The 21,905-nt window shown below is 37.1% G+C and overlaps 1 protein-coding gene across 2 annotated transcripts in view; it reads right to left on the reverse strand.

The window, feature by feature from the left end:
- Positions 1-21,905, reverse strand: part of LOC117037272 (ubiquitin-conjugating enzyme E2 E2) — a 297,302-nt gene that overhangs the window by 53,833 nt on the left and 221,564 nt on the right. For both annotated transcript variants that reach the window (XM_033133162.1, XM_033133163.1), the window contains exon 4: positions 11,267-11,399. In XM_033133162.1, the coding sequence (XP_032989053.1) occupies positions 11,267-11,399 (133 nt within the window). The remainder of the gene's footprint in view (positions 1-11,266; positions 11,400-21,905) is intronic.

A 21,905-nucleotide genomic window follows, 5' to 3' on the forward strand; every position in this document is an offset into this window, starting at 1 on the left:
TCTTCATGGAAAAGGAAGATCCTGCCTTCCAGGTGGGTCTAATTCTGGGGGAAAGAATGAGCACGAGCGCGCGCGCGCTCTCTCTCCTCTCTCTCTCTCCCCCCCCCTCTCTCCCCCCCCCCCTCTCTCTCTCTCTCTCTCTCTCTCACACTCTTACTGAACAACTTTTCAATACTACAAACTAACAGAGCACAGATTTTTGAAGTGTTAAAAGTATGACAAGTAAAATGAGTATTTGCTTCATCAAAAGTACTATTTGCCAAGTACTATAGAAAAGGTCTGTTCTCAGCTTAGAGTCTAGTGTGTGAGCAGGCAGAAAACAAAACCAATCAACTAACAAGGATAAATGTCAGACTGCGAAAAGTTTCATGAGAAATTATGAGGTTGATGTGATAGAAAATAACCAGTGTGGAACTATTTATATAAGGTGCTCAGGTTACACCTCTCATTAGATAAGACGGAAGTTGAGGCCTGAAGAATGAGAAGGTGGTGCTCACACGAAGAACTGGATCAAACGTGTCCCAGGCGAAGGGGTCAGGAAACCCTAACATCCTGAAGAAGAGAAAGGAGGAGGAGGGCTACAGTGTTATGAGCAGGTGGAATGATCGTGAAGACCTTGTAGGCCAATGTAAGAAACCTGGATTTTATTTTAAGTGCAATGAGAAGCCACTAAAGAGTTTTACGCAGGGCAGTGACAAATCACTGACAATTAAAGATGAAAGGAATCTTAGAGATCATTAAACTTCCTCTTTACGGAGGAAAATACCAAGTTCCAGAGAGTTTAGCGTCATCAAAAGTCACATGGTTGAAAAGTGTCAAGAGCATAGGTTTCTATAAGCTTTCTTTTCAGTAAGAAAAAGACCAACCTTCACACAAATGAAAAGGTATTCTTACTCATAAGAGAAATGCAGTTATAATTAAACATCCTTTCCTATTAATTAGATTGGTAAAGGTCAAATATTTGGTGGTGCCACACAGCGCTGTTGAGGATGTAGGGAAAAGGCAGGTAATCTAAATTGGGAGTGTCACTTGGAGTGTTCTTTGTGGTATTGTTTTATATAATCTATAGGGATAGAAATTACAATAAGTTAGTGGCCAAGTATAGGGTATCATAAGTATACAATATCTTGTAATACACAAGTTTGTAATTTGGCAAATGCCAAAGCAAAAAACCTCATTTAACCTAATTTACCACAAAGAGAAAGGCAAAAAGGATGTTTTGCAGTAACTACAGAAAAGAACACAAGAGGTAATCTAAAGTATGGCTGCTGGAAATAAGTTGAATTATTGTGTGATTAGCATCACTTCACAGGTCAGTGGGGGTTGCTGGACTGGAAATCAGAAGGCCAGGAGTTCTAATTCTGCCCTGGTACTTACTAGCTATGTGATCCTAACCACATTACTTAATGTAAATTTTAGTCTCTTGTGATAATGAAGTCTGCCTAGCAAAGTGAGAGCATCAAGTGAGATAAGAGTGTAAAAATACAGTATGTTAGTATAAAATACTAGGCATTAAAAAATACAGTCTAGTGTCTAGCACACAATTCTCCATCATAACCACCATCATGTCCATAAACCTGGAACTGAAATGAAGGCTCAAGGGGAGCTTGAGGAAGGTTATTCAGTCCATTCCCCTGCAGAAGCGTACTTCAACCACACATAATCATATTGATTTATTTTAGTCCTTATTTAGGCACTTGTGCGTAGATTAATTTATTTGACTCGTTTAATTGTTCATGGTTTTATGATTTATTAACAACAAATGAGTCTTTTAAAGAGAATATGATATTTTGTAAGGCATTGTTCTGTACTCTATAAGAAAAATAAATTCCCAATCCCAAAACACTGAGAACATAATGAAAAAGAGAAAAATGTGAGTTTTGTTAATTTTTTCAATTATCAGTCTTTCCTTTGGGAAATACATTCTGGAAATTTATAGCTCCAAAAACTCAGTTTGGGTTGAAAACTGCACATTTCTATAGGTGAAGTCATTTATTCTAGAATTTTAACTACCAAAGCTCAACTTCTAGCTCACATCACTAAACTCGAGATCTGTAAAGCTTCCTAATGAACATTTTCCACCCAGATGTCCTATAGGTTTCTTGTAAGAAACATGTCTCCACCTGGTCATTCAGATGAGAAACCAGAGAGCCCACATAGATGTCTCCAGTCAGTCGCCAATGGATATGGATGATGCTACAGCTAAAAGAGTGTTCCTGGGGGTATTTGGCAGTATCTGGAGACATTTCTGTTACAAAGTGAGGGATGGAGGACAGAGGAGACAGACTGCTATTGGTATGTAGTAGATAGAGGCCAGGGATGCTGTTACGCGTCCTACAATGGGAAAGACAGCCCTCCATGACAAAATCTTCTTTCCTTAAGTGTCAATCATGCTGAAGTTGAGAAATCCTGTTCTACCATATCTGCAATATAAACTCTATGTAAGAAGAGACACCTCTATTATGTTCAGTATCTGACTTGGTGCATGGTACACACGTTTATTGAATAAAGGAATGAAAAAAGAATTCATATATTGTTACTCTGTCTTCATCCCCAAAACTCAGCCTTCATACTTTTTTTGCCTGGACTAATCCATTAGCTCCTAGCTGTTGTTCTCCTTGCCTCCATGCTCCCCGGGCTGTGCTTTATTCATCTTTATGTATCAAGGACCCTGAAAAGTAAGAGCTCAATAAACCTCTGCTTTATAAATTAGCTTTAAAATATATTCTAAAAAGCAACCAACTTCTAAGGATTTTTGGTAGGTTTCTGCTAACATACTGATACCGTAAGAAAAATATATCTGATTGCTTAGAATAGCTACACCTGTATGAATCAGTGTAGCTATCTAATCTTAGATCTATTTCATTTACAGTCTTTAACTTCTGACTTTGTTTCACCTTACTTTCTATAGGGCAAGACCTGCATAATATTTGCAAAGGCCAGTTGACCCTATCTTTCCATAATGCAGTGACAAGCTATGATTACATACTGCCTCTGATCTTGGCCAGCTGGGAACTGAAAACACTCCTTTCTCCCTGCCTCATTTTCCTTGGACCTGCTTGAGCAAACCTCTAAGAGGCTGCTATCTTATCAAGAGACCCAGCTCCAACTCTAAGGGAAAAAAGATCAGGGAAACTTGATGATAAAGGGGTTGATATTTGGCTGGTAGTCTTAAAAATTAATTCAGCCTTCTCTACTGCATCTAAGCTTGAACAAAGTAACATTACACATAGCTATAAAACAAGTAACACATTTAAACAGAATATTACAATTTTTTCTTAAATATAGAATACCATCTTCCCCAACCCATTTCTCAAGTAGGCAATAAAATATGATGTTTTTAAATTTACAAACACTTAATGTATACAGGGTATCTGTTCCATGTCTTGATCTGGTCTCATCAGGGGCTCTTTTCTACAAATTAGAAAAATGCCAAATTTGAAGCCTTTCCCAGCTCAGTTGTGCAGAGGTTTTCCTCTTTACAAGACTACTCCTTCAACATCACCTTATTGTGCCTGAACTTTGTGTGACTTGTAGTGTTTCAGAGTTCCCAGTGTTTACTATTTTCTGGGATTAGTGGATCCCCACTCTTTGATGTTTGGGATCTTGAAGACTTCATCTTCAAGTTAGCCCTGGGAGGGGAGAGCGTCACTTGTCTAGACTTGTGAACCTTTCTTTGGAAAAAAAATCACCTGTCTCTGATAAGTGAGTTGCCATCTTTCCCTGGCTGTGACAGCAAGAGAGCTTCTCATTTTCCAAACATCTGAATGTCTCACTCCAGTTTCCTTTGTTCATTTAACCTCCCTGTAAAAAACATCCTTTGTGAAAGAATGTAGGCCTGTCCACTCCTCCCAGTTATGCCGGCAGTAATATCAACAAACACCAACTCCCATATGGAGTGAGGTCACATTCCACAGAGAAAAGAGTTCCAGAGCATGGAGGGACACAACAAAATACTTGTTTGAAACGCCCCCTTCTATGGCAAAACTTTGACAGGGGAGTGGCGACTAGCTCTCAGAGGGGCTGACTGCATACCCACTCCATCAGAGCCTGGGCAAAGGTGCAGGTCGCTGAGTTGATTCAACCTGAGCAGATAAAGTTGGCTTGGGCCATGAGCATTTCTGAGGAGACAATGATAAACTAAAGGTCCTTCTTCCAAATCTAGAACTGCATTGGACTACAGAAAGCAAAGGAGAGAGGTATCCTCCCCAAATATGTCTAAACTAAACTTCCTGTCAGCCCAATGGATGATTTTTCTATTAGCTTATAGGCATATTTAATTTTGGTTTAGAAAAAAGAAAGCTGGTACTGCTTGCCCTGAAAATGAACAAACAAAATCCAACCCTACTTCTTAGTAATTCTTAAATTGGTGGTAGGTGGGGCTGGTAGTTGGACACACGGATGGATGTAATGCGTGTTGTTTCAAAAGCAGGAAGACAATGACCACTGTTTTGATCTATTTTTACTCATCACAGTCGATTTAAAATTTCACACAACATTAAAGTATAGCATGGCATTTTTAAAAGGTTCATCAAAAAGGAGAACAGACTGAAAAGAAAAATGACTGACCCATGAGATGTAAGCAATATCACAGCCCAGTCATGATACTGAGGATACAAGGCTGTTCTTGACACTAGGTAAGCGTGAAAATGACCTGTAAGATGTGAAATGACTTCTCTTTTAGCTTGGGTCTAGCAAAATCCAGAAATACGTATTGATTGTTCAACACAGAATTAATACCTCAGTGTGTGTGAATTAGGAACACATTGGAGAAAAGTCCCAGGTGCCTTTGCTAAGAGTGCCCTTGGCAAAACTGAAAGATAGGCACTCAAAACCTCTTTGTAACACTGTATGACCTCTCATCTTCCTCCTAATAAACCAGGCTTAGAGAATGATCTGATATAAATAATTTATACCAGCGTGTAAAATCTAAGAACAATTGTTCCTTCTTCCAGAAACATAAGCAATTTAAATCTTCTCTGTAATTGGGGAATGAAAGGTTCAGTTTAAAACTGGGTTTGAATTCCAGTTCTGTTACCTGCTTCCTATGTGACCTGTGTGCCACTTAACTTCTGTGGGCCTTAGTTTTCTGATCTATGAAGGGGGCCGGGGGTTTAATGTCTTTATGGCAAAGTTGTATGGATTAAATTAACAAAATTTTATGGAATTTTGTTACTGAATTGCCAGGCATTGCTCTATGTGCTGGGAATACAGGAGGGACATCAGAACAGACCAAGTCTCTGGGCTCCAGGAGCCTACATACTAACTGGAGAAAGGGAAACATAGTAAACTCATAAACAAAGACATATATCATGTCAGAGGGCGAAGTGCAATGAGAAAAATCAAGTATGGTAGTAGTGGTGGGGAAGCTCGTAGGGAGCATGGGTGGTTGGGAGCTGTCATACAGAGCTCCTCTGAAAAGGTGACATTTGAGCAGACATCTGAGAGGAGAAATGGAGCGAGCCATGTGAACTTCTGGGGGAAGACAGTGCAGGCAGACAGAAGAGCAAATGTAAAGGCTCCGTGGAAGGCGCATGCTCAGAGTATCTGAGTCAAGATAGCTGGCAATGCTGAAAAATACGTTGTGAACAGGGTGATTCTCTAAGGTTTGGTGTGCTTTTATTCAGTGAGTTGGGAATCACTGAAGGGTTTTAGGCAAAGAACGCCATAATCTGACTTATGTTATAAAAGGCTCATTTGGTGTAGGGATAGGCACCGAGGAGGAATACATCAGAAGCAGGGAGACCAGATAGGAGACTTCCAATATAATCTGGGAAAGGGGAGAAGTAGGTGGTGGCTTGGGCCAGTGTTACTAGGGAGAAGTGAGGAGAAATGGTTAGATTCTGGATTTATTGTGAATATTTTAGGCCAGTAAGACTGGATCTGGCTAGGCTGCGTGAGAGGATTCAAGGATGAGGATGATTGTAAGGTTTTTAGTTTTAGCAGCTAGAGAAATAGAGTTCCCATTCTTTAAGATGGGGAAGGCTGGAAGAACTGCTTTGGCAGGAGATGAGTGAGGTTGTGTAATTAATAGTCTGGTTTTGGACCTGTTAAGTTTGAGGTGATTGCTGGATGTTCAACTTGAGAAGTCAAATAGGCAATTCAATATGCATGAAAGCACTTGATCCATGTCCAAGGCTTTATATGAATATATGAACTCAGGTTACAAACAAGTTAATTCATGTTACTCCATGACAACCGTGTGTTATCCCCAAGGCCAGAGCAAATGAGTGGGCAGTCGGGTTTACACATGTAAGCTACTGCTCTTTCTGCAGATCCTGGGAGGCATTGTCCACTTTCTTCTTTAAGCAGTAACAGAAACAGCAATAACAAAAACAAGTAAATAATAATAATAACCTAGTTGGAATAAAACTGTGGAACTCTTTGTTGAACTTTAGTTATAGATCTGTCTCTGGCTTTTAATCAGACCAGATCTGTCTCTGGATATGATTGCTTCATACTATAACTAGCTCCTTTATTTTTGATTAGCCTTGACCTGTCAATTTAAGGTTAAAATCTAATGAGGAGGGCCGGCCCGGTGCCTCAGGCGGTTGGAGCTCCGTGCTCCTAACTCCCAGGGCTGCCGGTTCGATTCCCACATGGGCCAGTGGGCTCTCAACCACAAGGTTGCCGGTTCGACTTCCCAAGGGAGGGTGGGCTGCGCCCCCTGCAACTAGAAACAGCAACTGGACCTGGAGCTGAGCTGCGCCTTCTACAACTAAGATTGAAAGGACAACAACTTGACTTGGGGAAAAAAAAAAATCTAATGAGAAAAACAAAATGAAGATTTTGAAAATCTGACGAACCCAACTGATCTATTTCATTGTCTGAAAGCAGTTAAGACCTTTCCTATTAGCTGACATTTCCTTAGTAAGCAATCCACAGTTAGAGTTTATAAAAACAAACCAAAAAACCCCATGAAACATAACAGTCTCTGAAGTGACCTCTAAGGTTTATTTTAAAATGTATCTGATAAAACTCATAATAAAAGAACAAACTGCATTAAAAAGGTTTTAGATATTAATATTAAAAAGCTTTCTTCTCACACAAATACTTCTATGTATACATGTAATTTTTTAAAAAAAACATCTTAGGCACAAGTTTGGTTATTCCTTTTTGGAAAGTATCTACTGGCATATACTATAGTGTCTGATTGTTAGCAAAAAAAAACAATTCTTTCCACTAATAGATATAAAACTAAACACTGAGACAGCATGTCTGATTTGTACATAGGGTGCCTGAGATACTAAAAGCAAATAACAAAAATGCTTGATCCTCCCACCTACATACTCTTAAATCTGTTTAGAATGCCCACTTTTTTAAAAAAAATAAAATATCCAGATCCACAGGGAGATAGAAAAAGCCAAATTATGAATAGGCTACCTTTATGTATTTGTACTGTAGAAACAAAGATTTGACCTGTTATCTAACATGACTCCTTCGTTAGGATGTATGTCATAAGAATCTCTGAGACTTAAAACATTAGACATGTCACAATACAAAGTGTTTATAGTACAATAAACAAACAAACAAATAAATAAACAAAAAATATATATGAATAAAGCATATTTCGTTATTTTGCTTCTGAACTTTTCAAGTACACTTGTTAATTTTATTTGGTGTGGGACTTTCAAGAAAAAACTTTCATATTAGTCATAAAAACAGAAATAACTGGACTAAAGAATACATGGAAATGATTCCGTATCTCACTGGTACTCAAATAAATATAAATTAAAGCAACCATGAGATACCGCTTTTCGTTTATTGGACTGGCGGAGATTAAAGACGACTAGGAATTCTCAGAGCTGAGATGAGTGGAGGGAAGTTCTATACCATCAGATGTTGATGACCATGATGTAAACTCATCATTTTTTCTGGAGGGCAATTTGTTAACCTTTATCGACATTCTACAAATGTATGTAAACCCACCTACCCAGAAGTTCCATGTCAACAAATTTGGCCTCAAAATAAACATTCAAGTATATAAAATATGTAATTATAAGGATGCTCATTTCATGACTAATTATAACACATATTGACAAGAGCTTAAATGTCCAATCACAGAAAATTAATTAAATTTGATGTATTTATATAACTGAATACTACATAGCTTCTATAATTGTAATGTGGTTATATGTTTACTGGAAATACATAGTGTAGGGTGAATATATAATGTTAGGTAAAAAGTAATTCCGAAACGATGGGGAATATGGACCAATTCTTATGTGCATATATATTTGTGTGTATGCATAAAAACATTCTCATACATGTATACATATACATGCAGAGAACAAAAAAATCTCAAAATAGATATACAAAATAGCATGAATAATTACTTTTTGGGTTAAGATTATAGATAATTTCCTTTTACTTATCTGCAACTACTTTCTATTCTATTATAAATGTAGATTTTGAAAAGTTAAAATATTAAAATACACATTAGACTTTTAAAATAAAAAAGTGCAGGTTTTGAGCATAGGAGTAATTATCTATAAAATGAATAAGAAATGTAGTCCCCAATAAGATAGAAAGCAATTTCTACTTAAAAAATAGTTATCTGACTTATAACATTAAAATGTATGTCTCACTGAAAAAGAAATCCAGTATTAAAAAACTGGGACATATCAGCAACTTATTATGCTTTTCTTTTTGGCTGTATTATTTGTAAAGTTTCACTGAACAGATATTTTCCCAGAGAAATAATATTATCAGTGGTGGTTAAGAATTCAACTAAAGACTTGGCATCTGATACTTCAGATGCAACTGACAATGTCATACAAAGAAAAATGCTGTAGATTTAGTAACAGATGCATACATGTATTGATTACATATATAGAAAAATCAATGTACTAAAAATTGTACTGAGATACAGCATTTGAAAGTACAACTAGTACTCGGCCTATTTGAAACTAGTGTACTAAGTTTAATGAACATTACATACTGAATTAAAAATTGTTTTGCTCGCCTCATTTAGAATTCAGGAGATTTCTGAAAGAAATTATTGAATAGTTCATCTCTGATTTTTGAAAACTTAGGCACTGGACTGTGGGATATTCAAACTGATTAAGTCCTACTCCCAAAACGTTCCTGTGGCAAGAAGAGTCCTCCAAATCACTTCACTAACCTTTAAGTGATATATTTGAGCACTACGGTAATTTAAGAGTCCTCATTATAGATTCCAAATATGAAAGTTTGGGAAAAATCATCTATGGATCCAATCATGCTATAGACTAATTTTATGGTATGGATATTTGATAAACATTAGAGAGCCAATTAGATTTATTTGTGAGCCTTTGCTGTCACCGGAAATTCTCCCTGACACCTACTGCTCCTCTGGTTCATTCTGCAGAGTATTGGGAAATGTTGCATGAATCAAAATATGTGGCTAAGGTTGTTGGAAAAGAACATAGCATGACGGCAACAGAGAGAAAAAACAAGACTTAACTCCAAATAGGGACTATTTAGAGTAATAGGAGATGAGAAAGGCACGAACATGGTACTTCAAAACTAGTAATGATAAAAGTATTGCTTTAGGTAACAGCTTTCAAGACACAAACAGACTTCCCCCTTACAGTGACATATCTGTCTACAAAATCTGATTTCTAAAACTGATAAATTAGGTGGTGATAATTTGCTTTGAAAAACTTCCCAGAAGTTTCTAATAAGTGTGCATTTAAATTACAATTTGAGTTACCAAAGTTTGAGTTTTCTTTTTGTCCTAAGCGATTGTCTAATCAAATTCATTCAGTGGAGGGATTTAATTTTTTCTGGTGATAATCTTGACAAGTACTAATTCAGCTTTTATTACTATTTTTTTTTTTTTTTTAATAATAACACTCCCAGTATAGGGAAGCCCCGTGTCTCCAAAGTACAGCTACTCAGAAGCAGACTGTCTAGCAATGGGTCACATTTTCCTTATATAGAACTGAAATCTACTTTCCTGTAACTGACACCTTCCTGCTTCTATTTTTGTCCCATCCAGCCTTCCAGGATAAAGTCTAACCTCAACCCACACCGCAGTTCCTGAAACATCTGAGGACAAATATCACATGCCTTCTATGTCCTATTTTTTTCTAGTAAACATCTCCAGGGTAACTGTGTATAATTCAGAGGAAAGTACATGGTCCCTGGAGTCAGAGCTCAGTGGATTCTTGGTTGTACATTATTGGAAAACCTCTCGAAGCTTCATCATCGGTCAAAGGGAACACCCTAGCCTTACTTGGGTATTCTGGAGAAGAAGTGAGTTGGCACAGCTGATGCCCACTACAATGCTTGACTCAGTGAAGAAACTCAAGACCGCCAATGGCTCTTTCTCTACCCAGCTTATTCTGGTTTGTCCTTCTTAAAATGAGGCGCTGAGAAGTGAATGTGGCATTGCCAGATACAGTGAGACTGGTCCAGAGTTCTGGAGACTGTACTCCTAAAAATGTCTCCTTAAGGCTTCAAGAACTCAAGTTCCCACAGAATTTTAGTCAGTTTAAAGCCTGCAAATTTTATTTATACGAAAGTAAAGCAGTATTGGGAAATACTGTATCATGATTCCTTTCTGACTCTTAATGAAACACTACACAGTTAGCCATGTTAAATTTCATCTTGTTAGTTTTGGCTCATCCCTCCAGTCCATCAAGGCCTTTTTGGAAGATGAATTATTTTATCTAACTTACTAGTTTTCCCTTCCAGCTTTGTTTAATTTACACATTTCTGTTATGCAGAACTTGGATAAGCCCACACTTTTTCTGAGACGTGTATTTCACAGAAGAGACTACACAAGACTTAAAGCAGCACAGCTGCCTGATCTGAGTTTTCCCTCCTCTTCCCCACTCTGAACTTCCTTTACTGAAGAGGCTGTCAGGGAAAGGTCCTCGCATCACTAGCAGTGCAACAGCTACTCCAGGAGACCTACGGGCTGGGCCAAAGTAGAGTGGAAAGACAGAAATTAAGTATCAGCTATACTATGGCTTTGTCACTGGAAACCCTACTTCTTGCCATAACATGCTGTCTAATGTCACATTTAAACGTATACCACAGAAAGCAGACACTAAAAAAGGATGAGAAAAAGCAATGAAATATGAGTAAAGGGCTGCGGTGGGGGAAAAAGCTCTAATTTTTCCCATTCTGCTTCCTTTTACATACAATCCGCCCTGCGCTGGTGTCTATGCTAACAGAATAGACATGCATTCCTAGGTATGTATATTTAAGAATACGTATATGTATATACATATACAACAAAATACATTGCTAAAATGGATGAATATTTCATACTGACCTTAGGGGGTTTAAACGGATAGTCTGGTGAAAAGGTAATGTCAAGAAAGAACACCCCTCCTTCATAGACAGATCCTGGGGGTCCCAATATAGTTGACCTCCATTCATAAATGTTGTCTCCTTTGGGTCCAGCACTGAAATAAGACATACAAATGAAATGTGCTTAGAGATTATATAAAGCCTGGAATTTAAATATCTATGGTAACAATAAATTCAGCAATTTCATAAAAATGCAACAAAGTTAATAAGTTAATTCTATATGATGATTCATTTGTCAATATCATCAGTATTCTATAAACGGCGTATGTTGGTATTACTTAATATAGAACAAAGAAGATTCCATTTTGTCAGTCACAACCCTAAATCAATGAACAAAAGATTCAAAGGACACATAGACGAGAGGCAGGAGCACAGATGTTTAATAAAGATGAAATTATTTTTGAGGTCCTGAGAAGGGTAATATGATCATAGGGTCAAAGAGACACATTTTCAAAGCCAAAAGGGCAGCTAGAGAAAAAGAAGTCTAATATCCCTTTTTTAACAACTGAGAACACAAACAAGGTTCGTGGCGATCAGTAAACATTCACTGTCCATAAAACTCAGCTTAAATATCATATCCCACCTAATTCTTCTTTTCTCTCTTTCCACCGCAAAACTCGCTTTTCATCCCACCATCTCCACCACCAGGAATCACTGACTAGTGTGGTCTGTAGAAGATAATATGTATCACTTCATTTTATAACTGTGTTTTGTAACAGTTTATGTTTTCTGTCCCTCCCTAGAAGTTCCTTGAAGAATAGATTTTGCCTCGTCCTTAGTGCCTAGTAAGTAAATGTTTGTTGGGTGATGATGGATGAATAACTGAAGAGAAGCCACATGGCTCTAGCAGCAAACATATGTCCCTGAGTCTTAGAGAAACTCACTGAGGAAAATAAGGCCCACAGGAGTCAACTGAATTGCATTAATTCTCTCAAGCGAACAGAAGGGCAAAAATAATGTAGCTTTTCAGTGTTCTTTGTGCTACATCAAGCTAATATCTACATCTAACAGCCAGACATTCTCCTCATACCTGTTAAGGTGCCTGGGAAGGACTTTATTGTCAACAGAGATTTATCTTCTATTCTCTCTCGTTTTGAAATTAGCTTATATCTACAAAAACACATTGCTCAAAAGCATGCGTCTTAACCAAATTGGGATTATTCTGGGAATGCAAGGACAGTTTAATAATAGAAATTTATTAATGCAAGTTAGCTCACTAACAGATTAAAGTAGGAAACTAAAAGGTAATTTCAATAGATGCAGAAAAAGTACCCAATAGGCTTTAATGATAGCCATTCATGATAAAAACTCTTAGCAAAATTGGAGTAGAAGGAAAAACTTTAACCTAATAAAGGGCACCTATCAAAAACCTCACAACAACTAACATTCAATGGTAAAATATTAAAAGCACACCCTATAAAAATTGAGGAACAATACAAAGAAGCTCACTAGATCCATTTTGCATCATTATTGTACTAGAGAACCTATTCATCAAGTGATGGAAGACGTAAGGAAAAAACAAATTATGGATTGGGATGGAAAAAATAGAACAGCTAACTTTTGCAGTATTTATGCACACAGAAAACTCCCCAAATCTCTACACAATTTACTAAATTTAATGAAAGAGCGGCTGGATATAAGATCAATATGCAAATATGAACTGCATTGCAATACACCAACAAAAATAGAAAATGTATTATAAAATACTTGTTACAATAGTATTAAAATATAAGAAAAATTTCATAAAATGATTATTACGGAGCAAATGATAAAACTTATTGAAATACAACACAAGAGAATTAAATAGAGAGATACCAACTTTATGGGTAGGGAGACCCAGTATACTATAAATATCCATTTCCTCCAAATTGATCCAATGCAATTCTAATCAAAAGTCCAACAGCTTTTCTTAAAAATGAAACTTGACAAGCTGATTCTAAAATGTGTTTGGAAGCTCAAAGGAACTCCTCAAACTTTTCCACACACATGTGGAAATCTGATGTATGTCACAATTGATGGGGCTAGGAAAATAGTTTTTGTATTTGGAAAATAGAAAATTGGTTTTCTACCTCAATAAATATACAAACACCTTTGTTGCAGATGGTTTACACACTTAAATGCATAAGTACAAAGTTTTATTTAGAGTTTGACTACAGAGAGTGACAAGGCAAGCCATAAACTGAGACAAGGTATTTGGGTCATATAAAATTGACTCACTTCTAGTGTTTAGAATATACAAATGTCTCTGAATCAATAATAAAAAAAGACTATTAATCCATTAGAAAAGACATAAATAGGCATTTCCAAAAACAAGAAACATGAATGGCCAATAACCACATAAAAATGCTCAATCATTAAAATCAGGGAAGTGAAACTTAACATTACAATTAGATATAGGCAAAAATTAGTGCCTGACAAAACCAAGCGTTGAGGAGTATGGGAAGAACAAGAACTCCTACACACGCTGACTAAGTTCGATCACTTTGGATAAGAATGTGGACTTACCCACTTAAGTTGAACACATATACTCCTATATTACAACCCAGCAATTGCATTTCTAGGTACATAGCTCAGCGAAATGTTTACACATGTACCAGAATGTTCATGTAAGCACTATTTGTAATAGCAAAATTGGAAACAGCATGAATGTCCACTGACTGAAAAAGTGACAAATTCACCCAAAGGACTACTACTATCCAGCAGTGAAATATGCAGATTAACACAGATGAATCTTGAAAACATCACACTGAATAAAAAGTGAAGTCTAAAAGGAATATATCCGATATGGTACTATTTCTACAACGTTCAAAACCAAGCAAACAAGAAAGTATATTGTTGAGGGACACGAACAGATGAGGTAAGGCCGAAAACAAAAAAAGAATGAAAACAAAGTTCAAAGGACTAGTTTCCTGGGTGGGATCAAAGGGTGGAGCTTCAACGGTGCTGGAAATATCGGACTTCTCAGTATGTATGGTGGATTCAGGAGTCATCTGTTTTATGACTGGTTTTCGTAACTTCCTTATATGTTAGATATGTTCTTATATTATGTATCAAATTTTCATACTAAGAAAAAGTATGCCAAAAAAGTCTACGAAAATGCTATGTGAGAGCAGCAAGTTGCAGCATATGTACAGTGTGACCTTACTGTATAAACTAGAAACAAAAAACAGTATTTTATATTGTATATAGATACAGACCTATGTCAAAATCTTTTAAGAAATGAACTGGAAATACACCTAAATTCATGATAGCGGTTGTGTAAGGAGCAGGGTGGAGTGGGGTGATGGGAGGAAATAGATCTGGAGATGGCAATGAAGGAAAGTTCAATTTTATCTCCAGTGTTTGATTTCTCTTATTTAAAAAGAGATGAAGAAGAACAATAAAACCATAGTTAGCAAAGTTTAATGTAAAGTGTTAAAATACACTGAGCAGAAGTGGTGCAGGGGGCCAGAATACAGCATTGCTGCCCCATCTTCCCTTTCACCTCTCTTGAAGCTGACAGTGAGATGTAGAAAGAATATATTAAGTCCAAATGACAATTAAGCTTTGGCAACAGCAGTCCCTTGCTGCCAGACAGGCTCACTCATTCAGATGAATAATACACATGGTTATGCCCGGAGCTATAATTAGACCCAGCACCAATAGATAAGTTTATCAGAAGGAAGAGCTTAAAAGTAAATTATAGGTTTGCAGTTACAGTATTACTTCAAGGTAGATGAAAAAATTTAGATTAAAAAATACATACAGGAGCTATGAAACTATGTGCAAAGACACATTTCCCAAATACAAAGATATGTAATTATATATACAGTGACTCAGATATATAGTGACATACGTATGAGTGTATATATACGTATATATGTATGTATATATGTGTATATATGTATATGTGTGTTTATATATACATACACACACGTAGTTAGTTAGCTAGTTAGTTAGTTGTTAGTTAGTTACATAATGTAGGCTAAATAAGGAGTCACCAAATACCGTGTTTCACCGAAAATAAGACCTAACCGGAAAATAAGCCTTAGCATGATTTTTCAGGATGACATCACTTGAACATGAGCCCTAATGTGTGTTTTGGAGCTAACCTTAAGACCCGGTCTTATTTTTGGGGAAACACGGTAGTGCCACCAAGGAAGGGACTCAAAAGAAGGTAGGAGATACCTCCCAGAAGTAGGTAATGTCTGTAGATAACTTACATTCAATTTGGGCCTGTTCCAAGTTATACCTGGCTCTTGGTCAGAACTCAATTTTATTGGTTCTTTGAAATCAGTCAGCTGTCTGTGCAGTTATTAACAGTGGATTACTAACACAGCTAACATTAATACTCTGAGTTGGTTTATGTTGCCAAACTGTATCTGTTAAAGAAAGATGGGATATATAATACTTGAGCTGAATTTTCTGACTTCCTCTATCATCTTAGAAATGGCATGTCTGCACCACTTGCGATCCCAAAGCTCATAGCTGAGGTTCATGCACTAGATAGCCCTCTGTCCCTCTCCGATTTCGTATGTCCCAGTTGGAAAACCTGGTGTAAAAGTCCAGAACTGTGTTGTACAATATGGTAGCCACGTAGCTACTGAACATTTGAATTGTGGCTGGTTCGAATTGAGATGTGCTGTCAACTCAAAATATATAGCAAATTTTATCGACAATGCAAAAGAAAGTAAAATATATCAATACTTTTCCATTAATTATATGTTGAAATGATAATATTTGGGGTATATGGGGCTAAACATACTCAAATTAACTCACCAAATTCTTTTTACTTTTTTTAATGTGACTGCTAGAAAATTTAAAATTATCCATGTGGCTCACACTGTACTTCTACTCGACAGTAGTGTTGGAGAGCAGTGCTGTCTGACAGAACTTTCTCAGGTAAAGGAAGTCTTCTAGATCTTATCCTTATCCAGTATGGTAATCGCCAGGTACAGATAGCCACTAGGCACTTGAAATGAGGTGAGTAAAAATGAGGAACGGGATTTTCAATTTCGTTTGATTTTAACGAATTTAAACCTACATTAGCTCCTTGTGGCTAGTGGTCACATACACTGGACAGTGCAGATCTAGGTGCCCTAGTGACCCATGTTAACCAAATGGTTTTTTACTATGTCAGTATCTGGATCCACGCAAAACAGAAGAATGGGCTTTGGTATACCTTGGACAAAGGAGTGAGAAGCAGAGGCTGCAGACTGTTTTGTACTTTTTAATGATTGCTTCTCCTCCAAGTTGATCAAATAAAAGTTGGTACCAGAGGACACCTGCAGAGTAGAGTGGTGGCGAAGAACAGGAAGACGTTCTGAGCCAGACCTGCTTATCTGAAGCCTAGCCTTGCTACTGAAAATCTGTATGACCCTAGGTAAACATGTCATTTTTCTATGACTCGGTGTCCTCATCTGCAAGTCTGGGCGATGACAGCACCAACCTCACGGAGCAATTGTAAAGTCTTAGTAGAATTATACTCACTGAGCTTGGAAAATGGGTTCTGTAAGTGCCCAAACAGTAGGCCTCCAAATGTCAGCTGCTTTTTTGGTTGCTATGCCTTGTGGATGATACGTAAGTTCACCAACACATGCAAAAGGTTAATTACCTCGTGATTTTATAAGAAGAGTTTCAAGATCCTACAACACAGCTACCAAGACCTGTGCTGAAATAATCGTCATCCTGCAATCTAATCTTATAGAGGGCATAACTTTAGAAACCATCAGAATTCAACGCTGCCCTTCTTAGGAAATCCCATCTCTCACTAAATAGAATGTGTACTTAATAGCAGGATTTTTAGGTATGACGTTATTTAACAACGCATTCTCATTTGCCGGATTCTTAATAATCAATACCCTTAATGTTTTTATTTTCAGATTTTATTTTTTAAAGAAAAATAAACATAGCTAACAGTTGAATTTCAAAAGAAAATGTAATTAGATAAATCTATTAAAATACAAATATCAGTTGGCAAATTATAAATTGGCTGAATGCTCAAAGTTGCTGCTTAAAGAAATTCTGTTAGAGAATCAACATTATAAACTGGGTTCAGCTTTCCATGCTGCCACCTAGAGTGGATGAGCCCTATATGTATACGTAAAATGTTATACCTTTATAATAAAAATGCTGAAAAGGACTAAACACTCACTGTCTTTATTTAAGATAAGATGCTTTAAATCTATCTGACTACTTTCAATGTTCTGTGCCACAGTTGTGACCACGACTTTTGGCCACGACAGCTGCCTTTTCATTTAACACTGTGACACAGGTGAAGAGGAAAGGTGCGGGGGCCATGGTGGGGTCCTGGCTGCAGAAAACAAGGAACCTGACTTTTAGAGAATCTCTGACGAGCTAACACTGACCTGAAATCTATGGGGACAGGGTGGGTGAGGAGACGATAGTACAAGGGGATTTCTCAGGAGCTCTGTATGTCAGACTGCTTATATGTCAGACTCAGTGGTAGCTGAATTCATCCCTTCCAATGAGGAGGCAAACTGTTCACACACAAATGATACGCTCTGCCTATGTCCGAAGGCCCTGTGACAGTAAACAGTTGCAGGAATCTTGAGCTTCTGGCTTACAACATAATGATGTCTGTGTTTCTCTAGTGTCAGACCAAAAGGAAAGGGCAGTTATATCTCTTCAAAGAAAATATGAGGGCAAAGCCCAGGTCAGTTACAGATAAAGAAAAACTATATTCTTCCTTTTCCTTCTAAGCCACACTTTAATAAGACACATTCACTTGTAAGCACAAAGATAGGTCACAGAGTCAGAAAGAAACACATTATTTTTTAATATATGTGCATTGTAAGAATTACGTTATAATTATTATAATTATAAAGACTTTGGAAACCATTTAGTTCAACTTTTTCATAACAGAGCCAAGCACTAGAGCTGGACTGGAATTCCATTGAGTTAGACAAACAGGCATAATATCAATCAGAATTACTTAAAATACTGAATTATAGAATTTTAATTCTTTAGTTAGCTGAAAGGACCCTAGAAATAAGTTAAGTGAGTTATTCTCAATCTTTTTCTTCCTTTTCAATATACCGTCTCTTTGCAGGAAAAATGACACACTTCAGCAGTGATTTTTAGTATGTATATATGTGGTGGGGGAGGAGGGAAAAGGAAAGAATAATTTGAAAAAATGAAAAAACCTCTCCCTCATTGATAATCACTTCTATCCAAAGCCTTCATTTCGAAAGTGATAAAATTAAGGGTCCACAAAGTGAAGTGCTTCGCCCAACACCACGCCTACAGAAGCAAACCTGAGCGCTGTCATCCTAAGGAGAAGCTCTTACTACGTCACAACTGCTGCCAATTTAATATGAAGACTCAGCAGGAGAAACTGCATGGTCACCATTATGACCAACTGCCCTGCTTAGGACAGGAGACCAGAGACCAAGACCAACATCTGGATTTTCTTTCACCTTCTCACAGCGGGGACGTTTCAAGGACTAGATTCAGAGGTGCGGTAAATGGCCATTTTTATTTCAGCTATCAAATTTGATTTTTTTTTTTAGCTTTTCAAACTAAAAATAGTGATCTTTGGCTACTCTCTTCATTTCTTTAGCTAACCTACCATTTCTTTTCGCAACACTGCTTTTGTTGTCCACCTCCTACCCCAACTCTGGTGCATTTTCCTCTACTCTGTGTGAGAAATGAAAGGTCTCTAGGCTTCCAGAATTCATATCTCTTTTCTGTACTGTCAGAACAGTTCTGACATGTGAGCTAGTGGAGCCAGTGGAGCAAGTCATGTTTCTGTATAACTTAAAAGTTCTCCCGCACGCGGGGCAGCCAGGAAGGCTGCGGAGCTTTACGTGCTCACCGGTCTCATCTGCAGTAAACATTCTTCTGACGAGAGTGCGAGCCACTGCTGCCCCTACACAGTTTTCAGGAAACCAAACCCTTCTCAAAATACTTCAGTTCCCGAAAATGTTACGACTCACTGAGGACAGAATGTAAAGTTCTCTGTTATTCCAGTTGTAGCTTTATTACTTCCTAACATTTACACTCTATCAAACTAAAAATTTCACTTGAAAGTTAAGATGGAGCAGATCTTAGGGACACTTAGCTATTCTTAGATAGGCCAGTTAAGATTTATTAATTCGTACACAGAATTACTATGGACGCAGTTTGTTTCGGAGTAAGTTAAATAACTTCCATATACTCAATAACACTTTTTACTGGCTGAGAACATCTTTTGTTTCCAGGATAGGAATATGGTCAACAAACATTTCTTCATACAGCTGACTTATTTATTCCCCAAAACGGTCAGCTGTGATATCCTACAATCTGCATGATTCTTCTCTGTATCCCCGACACTGCTATCTGGCTCCAAGACCCATCATCCTTGTTCTCTTTCACGAGGCTGCCTGGAGGCCACGGTTAGCACAGAGGAGGAAGAGGAAACAAGTCAGCCAGAAGATTAACAGCAAAAGTAAACTGCACACACAGATACTTAGAAAAGGTTTGTTGAAGGATAATAAAGGAGCATCAGTAGTAAAATACTATTAGTAAAGCACAGTGGTAAAGAAAGTGGACTACAGATCCAGAGAGCCAGGGTCTGAATCCTGGCTCTGCCACTTACGGTGTAACTTTTTTTTTTCAATTACAGTTCACATTCATTATTTTATATTAATTTCAGGTACATATTATAGTGCTTACACATTTATACAATTTATAAAGTGATCCATCCCCCCGATCAGTCAAATACTCACCTGGTACTATATATAGTTATTACAATATTCCCTATGCTTTACTTTACAGCCCCATGACTATTTTCTAACTACCAATTTGTACTTAATCCCTTCACCTTTTTCACCCAGCTCCCTACCCTCAACCTTCCTCCCATCTGGCAACCATCAATTTGTTCTCTGTATCTGAGTCTGTTTCTGTTTTGTTTATTTTGTTCTTTATATTCATATGTGAGAGCAAATGGTATTTGTCTTTGTCTGACTTACTTCCCTTAGAATAACACCCTCTAGGTCCATCCCATGTTGTCTGAAATGGTAAGATTCCATTCTTTTTTATAGCCACGTAATATTCCATTGTATATATGTACCACCTCTTGTTTACCCATCTATCAATGGACACCTACGTTGCCTACATATCTTGGCTATTGTAAATAATGCTGCAATGAACATAAGGGTGTATATATACTTCCAAAGTAGATTTCGTTGGATAAATACCCAGAAGTGGAAATGCTGGGTCATAAGGTAGTGCTATTTTTAATTTTTTGAGGAACCTCCATACTGTTTTCCATAGTGGCTGCACCAATCTGCAATCCCACCAACAATGCACGAGGGTTCCCTTTTCTTGTTACCCTCGCCAACACTTATTTGTTGATTTATTGATGACAGCCATTCGGACAGGTGTGAGGTGTTGTACCCTTGTGGTTTTAAATTGCATTTCTCTATGATTAGTGACATTGAGCATCTTTTCATATGTCTATTGGCCATCTGTATGTCCTCTTCGGAGAAATGTCTATTCAGGTCCTCTGACCATTTTTAAAGTGGATTGTTTGGTTTTTTGGTGTTGTTTCAATTCTTTATAAATTTTGGATGTTGACCCCTTATCAGATGTATCAGTGGCAAATATCTTCTCCCATTCAGTAGGATGTCTTTTCATTTTGCTGATGGTCTCCTTTGCTGTGCAAAAACTTTTTAGTTTGATGTAGTCCCATTTGATTATTTTTTCGTTTGTTTCCCTTGCCCAAGGAGATATATCCAAAACACACACATACATACACACACACACACACACGCACACACACACACACATATATGTATGTATGTATATAAATAAAACTAAGAGCAATGTCAGAGAGTTTACTGCCTATGTTTTCCTCTAGGAATTTTTGGTTTCAGGTCTTACATTAAGTCTTAATCCATTTTGAGTTTATTGTTATAGTTTCATTTTTTTACATGTACCTGTACAGTTTTTCCCATTACCGTTTATTGAATAAACTGTCTTTAGCTCATTGTATACTCTTGCCTCCTTTGTCATAGATTAATTGACCATATAGGTGTGGTTTATTTCTGGGCTCTCTATTCTGTTCCATTGATCTATGTGTCTGTTTTTATTCCAGTACCATGTTGTTTTGATTACTATAATCAGGTAGTATAGTTTGATATCAGGTAGTAAGATATCTCCAACTTTGTTCTTCTTTCTCAAGACTGCTGTGGCTATTTGGGTCTTTTGTGGTTGATATAAATTTTAGGATTATTTGTTCTAGTTATGTGAAAAATGCCTTTGGTATTTTGATAGGGATTGCATTGAATCTATAGATTGCTTTGGGTAGTATGACATTTTATTGATGTTAATTCTTCCTATCCACGAGCATGGTATATGCTTTCATTTATTTGTATCTTCTTCAATATCTTACAACTTTCTGAATACAGGTCTTTTACCTGCTAGGTTAAATTTATTCCTAGGATTTTTTTGTTTGTTCGTTTTTTTGATGCTATTGTAAATAGTATTATTTTCTTAATTTCTCTTTCTGATAGTTCTTCATTGGTGTATAAAAATGCAACCAATTTCTGAATATTAATTTTGCATGCTGCTACTTCACTGAATTCATTAATCAGTTCTAATAGTTTTTTCTGTGGAAT

Source organism: Rhinolophus ferrumequinum, chromosome 17 (genome assembly GCF_004115265.2).
Source record: "Rhinolophus ferrumequinum isolate MPI-CBG mRhiFer1 chromosome 17, mRhiFer1_v1.p, whole genome shotgun sequence".
Lineage (NCBI taxonomy): Eukaryota > Metazoa > Chordata > Mammalia > Chiroptera > Rhinolophidae > Rhinolophus > Rhinolophus ferrumequinum.